The following is a 12,101-nucleotide window of genomic DNA, read 5'->3' on the forward strand; positions in this document are numbered from 1 at the left end:
TAACTGTTCCATCTTCAGGGGCCCAAGGACTGATGCCCTCTCGGCCGCCAGCCTCCCCTGAGGGGGTCGACGCTGGCTCGTCCAGGATGCCGGAGGGCCGCGCACCTGTACATTCAACACCTGCCGCCGACCCTACCGGGTCGGGCCTTTGTGACGGGCCCGCTGCACGGACACGCGCCAAGATGCGCCGGTTATTGTGAATTGCTTTCCACGCATGTTCCGCTGCTGGTGGGCTCACTCACCTTTTTTTTCTTTTTTTTTGTGTGGATGGGGATGGGGAACCACGTTCTGTACATATGTTGCATTTTGGGGCGGTGGGTATTTATAGGGGACCGTCGGTTGTTGTTACACTTGTTCTTGTTAGTGTTACTGTTACGAGGCACACGCGTGTTGACTGTGTTAAGTCTTTATTCTTGGGGTTTGAGGGATTGTTGCAGCCGGGACGGCTGCGAGCTGTACAGGGGGGTGTGATGTAGGGGTTATTACGGGAGAAAAGGCGGACGAGAAACACAGGGGTGTCTGCACCCGCACACACGGGTGGCCACACCGACGTCCGCATCCGTTAACCACTGGGGGGCCATGGGGGCTCTGTGATCCCCCATAACCCCGCCCCTCCGAGGGGATCTCTATAAAAGGCGGGGAGCCAGAGAGCTCGGGGCGAGTTCGACACGAAGCTGACCAGTGAAGACTGAAGACTCTGAGATTAGGCCCTGGGACTCCCCTGTCTCGCTGCCCTTGTCAGGGCCGAGCTGGGTAAGCCAGCGGCGCGGCCCAAGAGCTCCCGGACCTCTGCCCTTGTAAGGGCAGGGCCGGCTTAGCTGGTGCCGAGATCTGTGCTTACCAGGGCCAGATCAGACAGCCTCCCGTAGCCCATTAGAGGAGGACTGGGGAGCAGGACAGAGGGCTTAGTACTAGGGTGGTTTCCCACATAGTACGGGTGAAGGGGCCGTTACCCCTTCAACTATTGTGTCTGTCCCTGAGTTAATAAAAAGAGTGTGCCTCAACTCCGACGTCGTCTCCCTGAACTCACTACACAAGGAATAAAGTCTGCATTAACCACATGCAGTACTTGTCGTGAACATGCAAACAAACACGCTCTGATAATATATGCATTGTCTTTGAAACTGAAGGCTGTCTCTGGTGTATGCCAATCAGTTTCAAACAACCACCCCCACATGCAACCACCCCCACACGCAACCACCCACACACGCAAACACCCCCACACACAACCAGCCCTCACAGACAATGCCCAGGAACCACAATAAATCCAACTCAGATGTCAACAAAGTGCCTGGACGTCAGGGGCGGCCACCAATCCATGTAGGGGAACGAAGGCTGTCGCCATGTTAGGTGGGTCGCCAAATTCGAAGACAAAAATAACGAAGTTGTCATTTAAATTCCCATGCGCATACCGAGGGAATGCGAATTATAGTTCATTTCTAAACATTTCTGAAATGTATTAACGTAAAATATTGTATTTACTGCAAGAATAAATACCGCAAATTTGACTGAAATAGCATCGAGCTGTTGTGTACAAAATATATTATGAAAATGTTGCGTGTCTCTATTTTATCTTATCTCAGATACATTGGTTGGGACAGACAGACGGATGGAAACCCAGATTAATTATGCCTGAGTAATGGACTGTAATGAAACTCACCTGTACACTCAGGGTGGTGAGGAGTGTGACGTAGTATCCTCACCTGTGTCTTCAGGCAGGGGACTCCCCCACGTGCCAGCCCGCGGAGCTGCAGAGCGTCCACGTGGTGTCCATCGTGACGTCGCGGTTTGCGCGCACGCGCGTCACAAGCCGCGCGCACAACCACGGGGAGCGCGCGCGCCACAGCCTCTTCCACATGCTCGTGCCCAAGGGAGCGTTCATCTCCAACTTCAGCATGTGAGCACGCACACGCGTGTACACACACTAGCACACACACACGCGTGTACACACACACATGCGCTTACGCACACGCACGTGTACACACTCACACATGCGTGTATACACACGCATGTACACACACGCATGTGTACACACACGCACGTGTACACACACGCACGTGTTCACATACGCATGAGTACACACACACATACGTGCGTGTACACAGACCAATACCGCTACTAAGTGATGGTGACGTCACCACGGTGCCTGTGCCAGGGCACTTTGAAGCCACGTGAAGTGTCGAAGGCTTGCTGACAGGAGGTCTCGGTGCAGACCCAGGTGTCATGGGTTGGCTGACAGAGATGACCGGTAGATGCACCAGCTGTATCCCTTACACACACACGTGTACACACACACTCCCGCATGTGTACATACACGCGCATATATACACACACACAAAACAAAGATATAGCCTTAACAGACTGTTGGGAAAGTTTGCAAGGACCTATGATGGCCGGCACAGCACACGAGGGTGTGGGTGGCCAACACCACGCCCGGCGATCTAGGAGGTACCCTGGACCTGTTCACATAATCGTCACTGGGGTTGGCCGTAAACGGGAATCGAACTCTGATCGCCGGCTTAGTAGCGCAGTGCGCTTACCGCTATACTACCGCTCCCCACTCACCCTTATTCACACTCAATTCAGCCACACCTCACCACACTCAACGCTTTACCCCTACTGACTCCTACTCGTTCTCACCTCAACCTCACCATGTTCACCCTTGAACCACACTACACATCACAACAAACTATGCACCACACACGCTACGTTATGCTGCACACTGTGCTATACACTGCACTACAAACTACAATAGCCCACACGACTGTACACTATATACTCTGTGCGGACGCATACATACATACACGATTGTATGTCTCATCTGTTTTTGTAACTCACATGTGTACAACATATCTCATCTGTCTCATCTCTGTCTCATCTCTGTGTCTCCCTTGTCTCTGCATCTCACCTGTCTGTGTTGTTGTTGTTTGACTTGCATCCCACTGGGATTTTTGCACACAGCTTTGGTGTACGTTTTTTTCTGCAATATTTTGCTGGATTTTCTTGGATTTTCTGTTTGCACTTAGTCACATATTCACTTTAAGATGTTTTTTGTTCATGTTTTTGTTTTTTGTTTGTTGCAGTTGCACCCGATTCAAGAGCCGAATGTTTCACAGGGCTATACCTAATAAATTAACTTGAACTTGAACTGTGTGTGTCACTTGTCTGTCTCACCTGTCCGTACGTCATATCTGCCTATCTCACCAGTACAAGTGTCTCAGCTGCCTGGCTCTTACCTGCGTCCGTGTGTCTGAACTGCGTCTATGGGTCTCACCTGTCCCACAGGACGGTGGACGGGAAGACTTACCTGGGCAGCGTCAAGGACAGACTGCAGGCAAAGCTGCAGTACCAGCGGGCGCGACAGAGCCACCTGCCACCTGTTCTACTCCGGTGAGCAAAGACAAATACAAAGATCCCCTGTATAGCCTGAACAGACTGTTGGGGCACGGCACACGAGGGGGTGGGTGGCGGTGTATTATACACACTGCTCCAGGTACTTATTTGAGGCGGAGTCGACCTAGGGGAGGCCCAGCACTGGTTCAGATAATAATCACTGGTGTTGGCCGTGAGCAAGAATCGAACTCGGATAGCCGGGGTTCATAGCGCGGTGGGCTAACCGCAACACTACCGTGCCCTACTCCAATATCGCCTTAACAGACGATCGGAGTGAGTACTGTTAGCGAGAAGACATACACGGTCACACACTCTCCTTCTCCACGAGCATATTTGAGCCGGCATGGGGCCAGCACGGTATAGGCTAATGACGTGTGCGTTGCGTGCGACATCGTCAGGTCTAAGAGAAGAGATTAAACGATTCTCCAAGGATCCGCCGATCATTGGAAGTGTTGAAGAATCGTGCATGAGAGTGAAGTGGGGGGGGGGTCATGCATCGGTTAGCGTGCTGCGCTATGAACCCGGTGACCCAGGTTCGACTCCCGCTCACGGCCAACACCAGTGACGATTATCTGAACCGGTCCTGGGCCTCTCCTAGGCCGACTCTGCCTCAGATGAGTACCTTGTGCAGTGTGTAAACATCGCCACTGGGGAGACAAAGGCGGTCGGGCGTGGTGCTGGCCACCCACCCCATCGTGTAAGCTTCTGGCCTATACAGGTGCCTTGGAGTGTGCGACTGTGTGCTGGAATATGCAAGTGTGTGCTGGAGTATACGAGTGTGTGATGGTCCGGCAAAACAACCCTCTACCTCCTCGCGGTGTGAGATGGGCAATGCTGTCGTGGGCAGTGCCATGGGGGGAGGGCCAATTCCGATTGGCCTTTCCCCTCATGGCATCTGGGACCACCACAGCGGCTAAATGGGGGCTCTAGACGAGTGCGAGGGGCTGGTAACCCCTCCACCTTCAATAATTTACTACTAAACCATGACTGAAATATCTAACTAATTAGCTTGTGCCGGAGGCCCCGGGGGGACAGGCTTTTATGATGTCTCCTGGCCAAACCCCATTTGGTGGAGCCAGGAGATTGAATCTTTACCCTTTAGGCTTCTCCAGAAACAACGAAAAGCCACTACGGGTGGCCACATGGAATGGGCTAGCCTTCCCATCAACCGGAGGTGAGGAGTTGTGGTCGTGGTTACTTATGCCCCCACCGAAGACGAACATCCGTGGAGGGATGCAGGCAAGGCCGATGAGTCAGATGCCTTCTATGACCTCCTGTCACAGGTGCTGGCTAAAGTGGCCTCTCGGGATAGAGTAATCTTGTTGGGTGACTTCAATGCCCGTGTTGGTCATGATGCTGACACCTGGTCTGGAGTGATTGGAAGGCATGAGCCAGATCAGCTCAATAACAACGGTAAGAGGCTGCTAGACTTTTGTGCAGCCCATGGGCTTGTAACTACCAACACGCTGTTCCGGCATTGGCGCAACCACACAACATCATGGATGCATGCCGGGCCCAGCAAGAACATAGTGATGGACCAGCGGATGCGAGCCCATGTCCTTGACACCAGGGCCTACCGTGGAGCTGCTCTGCCCTCTGACCATCGACTAGTCATCTGTAAGATGCGCCTGCCATTCTTCCACTCTGGTGGTGGGTGTACACCCAGGACCCTATTCCAACCTAAGGTGGCCTGGTCTCAGTTAGCCGATGAAAGTTGCAAGCGAGAATTTCATCATCGCTTGCGGCTGGGGTTGGCATTGTCCCCCACTCCTCCTGATGTCGAGTGTAAATGGGCGAGGTTTAGGACTGTGACTCATGCAGCTGCAATGGCTGCTTTGGGTACGTGGTACAGACCTCCCCAGAGACCCTGGCTGACAGAGGCGGTGTTCAGGATGGCTGAGAAAAAGCGACAGGCCCACTCTCATCAGCTACAGAATCCCACGTCAGAGAATGAGGAGGCTTACCGCAGCCTTCACTCGGAGGTTCGGAGAACCATGAGGCGCTGAAAGGATGGGTGCTGGTCGCGGGTTGCTGAGAAGATGGAGTCTGCGTCAATTACCGCAATCACAAATCCCTATTTAACTCCATCAAAAAAGTAACCTGGAGTGCCACACCTATTACCATAATTAGGGGAAAGATCGTTGATCCAATCTCCGACCCCCAGGAACAGGTTTGCAGATTTTCTGAGCATTTATGTGAAGTCCTGGGGGAGGGGGAATCCCTCAGCCTGGAAAACATCATGGGACAAAGTGGGGATGACCCTGCTGAGGCTGCGGTGCCTCAAATATTGCAGGAGGAAGTCACCCCCTGTGAGTGCCTGGCTGAGGTGCCATCCGTTGAGGAAGTACTGAAGGCGATCCAGAGTCTGAGACCAGGAAAGGCACTGGGCAGAGATGATCTCCCAAGCGAAATGCTGAGGGAGGGTGGCGTTTGTACGCAGACTGTCCTACATGACATCATAACAACAGTCAGGGCCACTGGACGGGTTCCACAGGATTGGAAGGATGCCCTGGTGGTCCCCCTCTTTAAGAAGGGGGACCACACAGACTGTAACAACTACAAGGGCATCTCACTCCTCAGTGTTCCGGGAAAGGTCCTGGAAAGGATTATTCAACATTGCTTTGCTAGGCATGCTGAGGAGAAACTTGCGGAGCCCGAATGCGGTTTCAGGAAAGGGTGGTCCTGCACAGATGCCATATTTTCTGTCCGTCTGCTACAGCAGAGGTGTAGGGAATTCCAACAAGACCTACATATCTGCTTCATTGATCTGGTCAAGGCCTATGATACCATTAGCAGGCCTGGGCTCTGGGTTGTTCTTCGTGCTTTCAGAGTCCCTAACCCTCTGCTCACGCTCATTAAGGACCTTCATGATGGTGAGAAGGCCCGGGTAAAACTACGTGGCCGGGAGTCAGAGCCATTCCCTGTACACCTTGGGGTGCGACAGGGATGTCCTCTGGCTCCAACATTATTTAACATCTATTTTGACCACGTAGTTCGTGAAGCCTTCAGTGGCTGTACGGGAGGTATTTCCATCTGGTACAGATACAATGGGAGGCTGATCGATGCCCGGGTGCGGTCAAGAGATGGCTCCTTATTGGTCAACCACGTTATGTATGCCGACGACCTGGTAATTGCAGTTCACTGAGAGAAGGAGTTCGAGGTGCTGCTGCTGAAACTGGAGTGTGCCACTGAGAGGTGGGGCCCCACCAAAACGAAGCACTTGCCTGGGTATTTTGTACCATTGGGCACTCCACCCCCACAACTCCAAATCGGTGATGGGGCAGTTGTTGAGAGAGTGGAGAGTTTCCCATACTTGGGCAGTGTGCTCATGACCGGCTCCGGTTTAACAGCAAAGGACTCACTCCGATCTAATCGAGCAGCATTATCTTTTCATCGGTTGCTTAACGCTGTGTGGAAGCTACCTGGCCTGTCGCTCCATACGAAGCTTCGGGTCTTCTCGGCCACAGTCATTCCCTCCCTTCGCTATGCTTGCAAAACGTGGACCCCCCCTAATGGAACATCTTCGCCGGTTAGAAACATTTAGGCTGGCCTGCCTACTATCAATCCTGGGTTTAACTAGGCTGGATTGTGTGAGGAGCTCACAAAACCGAGAAAGATCTGGACAAAGTCCCATCGGTGAGCTCCTCCGGCAGGCAAGGCTGCGTTGGCTGGGCCATGTAGCCCGCATGCCCAATCACCGCTTGCCCAAACAGCTTTTGTTCGGCCAGATCGAGGGGGCTAAACGGGCATGGCACGGGCTAGAGAAGAGATGGAGTGATGTGGTACAGGAGGATGTGGAGCTGAATGGACTTGCCGATGACTGGTACCAGCGGTGTCAAGATCGGCCTCTGTGGAGGAGGCTCGTGAAGGACGCTCCTGGGCATTTGGAGGCAGTCGCCCTCCAACAACAACAGAGGGCGGAGGAGTGACGCTCACAACAACGAGCGGAGCGCTGGGTGACTAAAGCACAGCAAGTTGGCACAGTAGGGGGCACAGGTGGTGCATCAGCCAGTCACACTTCACATGGTACACCTAGCCTGGCACAAGCATCGTGGTTATGTCACCGCCACTTAGTGGCGAATGGCGGTTGTTGTTGTTGTTGGTGTGTGATGGAGTGTATGCTATAGTATACGAGTGTGTGCTGAAGTAAACGAGTGTGTGCTAGAGTATACGGGTGTGTGCTATAGTATGCGAGTACCTGGTGCGGTGTTTAAACATCGGCACTGGGGAGACAAAGATGGCCGCGCGTGGTGCTGACCACCCACCCCCTCGTGTGCCATGCCGGCTTTCATAAGTACTACTCGCTAATAGCACTTGACACAACAGTCTGTTAAGGCTGCACGGGGGATATGTCTTTCTCTGTGCATCCGTGGTGGGGAGCATTAGCATAGCGATTAGCGTGCCGCACTATGAACACCGGCAAAACCAGGTTCGATTCTCGGTCAAGGTCGACACACATACACCAGTGACTATTATCTGGTGCCCCGTCACAATTTTGATTTGCTCACCCGTGACTCAGCCGTGACTCACCCGTGACCCACCCGTGACTCACCCGTGACCCACCCGTGACTCACCTATGACTCCCTGGGGTCCATCTGTCCCACCGGCGATGGCCCCGCTGGCCGCAGGAGCCCCGGGCGTGACGTGGAGCGCTTCGTGGTGGGCGTGAGCCTTGCTCCGGGCAGCACCGTGCAGTTTGAGCTGTGCTACGACGAACTCCTGCGCCGTCAGCTGGGCCGCTACGAGCACACTCTGAGCCTGCGCATGGCACAGCGTGTCCAGACTATGCAGGTACCCTCATGTGCATGTACACACACACCATGCAGGTACCCGTGTACTCACACGCTGAGCCTGTGCACCACACAGTGCGTGCAGACCATGCAGGTGTAATTTTAGCACTCGGAGACGCTGTCTTGATGTTTTCTATTTATTCAAAGTGTCACAGAAGGATGTAGTCTGGCTAAACGACACGACGTTCCCTATATATCTGGTTGACTATATAGGGAGACGTCGATGTAGCCACCAAACAAGATGTTGACTTCATAAATTAGACGATGATGATGACAATAACAGGGACGACGACAACGATGAGGACAGCGACGATCACAGCCACGGACCCAGACTCCCCACGGCAGCCCCGAGCCCCATTCCACGCTCCCCCTATATATTCCTCTGGACACAGCTTCCGCCCCTCTCTCGACCCTCTCTCTCGCAGCTCTCCCCACCTGGCATACTGTCTCAGAGCCCTGCCCCCTCCGGTCACTGTAACCATCACTCGCAGCCACTAAGCTGCGTACTGCCTTTACATCACCCCCCGCCCCCCTTCTAGAAAAAATAGCCGTCCTGGCTAACACTGATTTTTTTTATTCAACAGTAGGGCAGAACCATCTACATTAAAAACAACAACCCGACGACCGACGAACAAAACGCGTATAAGGATGAATGAGCGGTATAACCCGACTCGCCCGAGAGAAGAAAAAAACCCCCATATTTCCAATACAACGCAAGTGACATGAACCAACCCGATCAACGCAGCAACAGACGAACATTCCCGAAGAAACGATCGCAACATTAACACAACGCAAATTCTGGCGATCCGCTAACGGAATGTCAAGCATTTTGACCGGGTCCTTGACACCAGTCCATCGCTCCGGGCGAGTTGCTGAGTCTCCCTCGGCAACAGGGGCTCGCAAACCGGGGGCTTGCACACAAGCCTGTAAGGGGTGGGCTCCTCTTTGGTCATCCTGGAAGAAACCGACCGGTCCCCTACCAGCGGTCCAACGCTTGTGGCGGAATCCTGGGGCTCCCCCGACATCAGACGCTCGGAAATTATGGGCAACACAACGCATTTTTCTCAGCGTACAATTACTTTGGCCAGCTGCTCCGACTCGCCGGACACACCAGACACCGGCCGCACAGACGTTGGGGATGAGCTATCTAACTGGGGATACACATAAGGTTTTAGACATGATGGGTGGACAAACCAATGGCGACATCCCGCTTGCCACTCGCACACACTGTGGGTGCTTAATTTCTATAATTTCCACAGGGCCTTGCATGGCCGGTGCAATTTAAGGGACGTATGCAGCGACATTTGAGGGCAGTGCAACCATTCCCTGTCCCCTATTGTCCACGGGAGCACGTCCGCCCGGCAGGGGCCGTGTTCTTTTCATTAGTGGCCTGCGCCCTGGCAGAGTTTTCAGTGGCCGTCTCGTGTGCTTCCGATACCCAATCCAGCGTGACTTGCAGGGGCACGGGCATGGACTACTTCTTTTTCCCAGAGGCCATACCCAATTGAGCCTCAATGGGGGGTTCATTTTCCTGCCCATACATGAATAAAATGGAGGCATGAGGGGCCATCCTATATTGCTCAAGGACCCCAGGAACGTGCAAGTCCCAATCTGTCTGCGCCTCATTGACTGCCTGGCAAAGCATCTATGTCAAGGTCCTGTGGAGGCGTTCTACCATACCATCTGTCTGAGGATGGTAAGGTGACATCCAAATCTTTTTCATGCCCAGCACGTCACACACCTTGCGCAGCAGCTTAGAGGAAAAATTCCTGCCCTGGTCCGTAAGGAACTGCTCGGGAGCCCCTTTGTCCATCATATAGCCGTGCAAAAATGCATCGGCTATGGATGCAGCTGTCTAAAAAATATTCCACCCTGACAAGGAGGAATTTATTTCCTTTTTTGCGTAGAGGGAAAAGGTCCCAGCTCATTGACTCGGGACACTGTGATGGACTGCAACGGGGGTTGAGACTTTTTGGCAGGTGCTTTCTGGCGCGCACAGTCGGTGCAACCCATAACAAGGTGGTACACATCATCTGACATTCCCAGCCAAAAATAGTCTCTTTGTAGGGTTAGCAACATTTTTCGAAAGCTGAGGTGTAACAATTTCTCTTTGTGTAGCACCCGCGTTAGCTTACCCCACAGGGCAGTGGGAACTGCAATGCCAAAACGCTGCGACCATTTGTCCCATCACATAAGCAGTCCTTCCCTAAGGACAAGCCGCGCTCCCGCTCGGCAGGCTGCCGCAATTTCAATAATGAAACATCTTTCAACTGCAACTGTTCCCACTCTGCATGCGTGAGGCCTAATGCTTTATACATTTTCGCGACCTCCCCGACAAGTGCAGCGTAATTTAACGTCACCACGATGTCTGACGACTTTTCCACCAGCGGTTTACACCATCCCGTACCCAATGAACGTGTACATTGTTCACTTCACGGCAATCGGAGTGCGTCATCATTAATGTGCCTAACCCCTTTCGATAGACCACTTGGAACGAGTACTCCTGTAATATTTCCAGCCAGCGTGAAAGCTGGCCGGAGGGCTGATCTACACGTAGGAAGTACTGGAGGGCCGCGTGATCCGTGCGGACCAGGAAGCCCCTCCCGTAAAGGCAGCGTCTGTACTGTAGCACAAAGTGTACCATGGCCAACAGTTCCCTCTGGGTTACGCAGTAACGCTGCTCCATGATCGACAAGACGCGACTCCATTCTTAACTTGTGACAGGACAGCCGCTATGCCCATGTCACTCGCATCTGTGCCCAAAATGAACGGCAAGGAAACATCTGGATACTCAAGGTGAGGCGCGCTGGCAAGACGTTCGCGTAATGCAACAAACGCGGCCTCCTCCTCCCCCCATCTTAACTTCTGGCCCTTCATAGTCAAAGCATGGAGGGGTTTTGCAACTGTTGCGAATTGTGGGATGAACTGTCAGTAGTAAAACGCAAACCCGACAAAACTGCGCACTTCCCCTACCGACTTGGGAGTTAGCCAGTTGCGCATGCACGCCGTTTTGTTGGGGTCCATGGCTATTCCGGAATTGCTCATGAAGTGACCCAAATATCGCACCGATGTTTGCAACAGATGGAACTTGGCAGGTTTTAATTTGAGATTAGTCGACCGCATCCGAGATAACACAGAATTCAACCGTTGTAAGTGCTCCTCAAAAGTGTGGCCAAATACAATGACGTTGTCAAGATAAATGAGGCACGAGTCCCACGGCAGGCCTGCCAGAACCAATTCTATTAACCTCTGAAATGTGTCAGGGGCTTAATGTAACTCCATCGGAAGGCAGTTAAGGTGGTACAACCCCTGGGGTGTTCAGAATGCTGTTTTTGGCTTGGATGACTCATCCAGGGGAAGTTGCCAAAACCCTGACAACAGGTCTAAAGTTCAGAAAACCGAGCGCCCAACAACGCATTCAGGGAATCATCCATTTGTGTGAGCGGGTATGTCTGTGGCTGAAACTTTATTCAATTTCTGAAAATCGACGCAAAATCGCAGGGTACCATCGGCCTTCTTTACTAGCACCACAGGAGCTCCCCAAGGGCTAGTGGAGAAATAAATAATATCTGCCACTAACATTTCCTCCACCGCTTGCTGTACATTTTATTTTTCCAGCGGGCTCAACATATATGGGGTTTTTCGTATAGGGTGTTGCAGCAAGGAGGTACGGTCAATGTAAAATTTGCTGAACACATCAGAAAACTCCCGCAGGAGCGATCGCAACTCGAGCCGATGCACCTGGGACAATTTTGGGTTCTCATCACACAATTTCTCCATCCATTTCTCATCGGCCTCGACTGCCTGTTCTACCATGCCTATAACTGTTTCCAAGGTGGAGTTGATAGCCTCGGTACCCGCCGTTGTTGCATGGGTCGGCACTGTTCCTGCCTGAAATACAGCTGGTCCTACACCCAC

The 12,101-nt window shown here is 52.8% G+C and overlaps 1 protein-coding gene across 1 annotated transcript in view; it reads left to right on the forward strand.

Moving 5' to 3' along the window:
• LOC144945703 (inter-alpha-trypsin inhibitor heavy chain H2-like) overlaps positions 1–12,101 on the forward strand; it is a 63,214-nt gene that overhangs the window by 15,437 nt on the left and 35,676 nt on the right. The window contains exons 2-4 of the mRNA XM_078874270.1: positions 1,716–1,897; positions 3,286–3,390; positions 8,022–8,184. Coding sequence (XP_078730396.1) covers positions 1,716–1,897; positions 3,286–3,390; positions 8,022–8,184 — 450 coding nt within the window. The remainder of the gene's footprint in view (positions 1–1,715; positions 1,898–3,285; positions 3,391–8,021; positions 8,185–12,101) is intronic.

The sequence above is a fragment of the Lampetra fluviatilis genome, chromosome 38 (assembly GCF_964198595.1).
Source record: "Lampetra fluviatilis chromosome 38, kcLamFluv1.1, whole genome shotgun sequence".
Lineage (NCBI taxonomy): Eukaryota > Metazoa > Chordata > Hyperoartia > Petromyzontiformes > Petromyzontidae > Lampetra > Lampetra fluviatilis.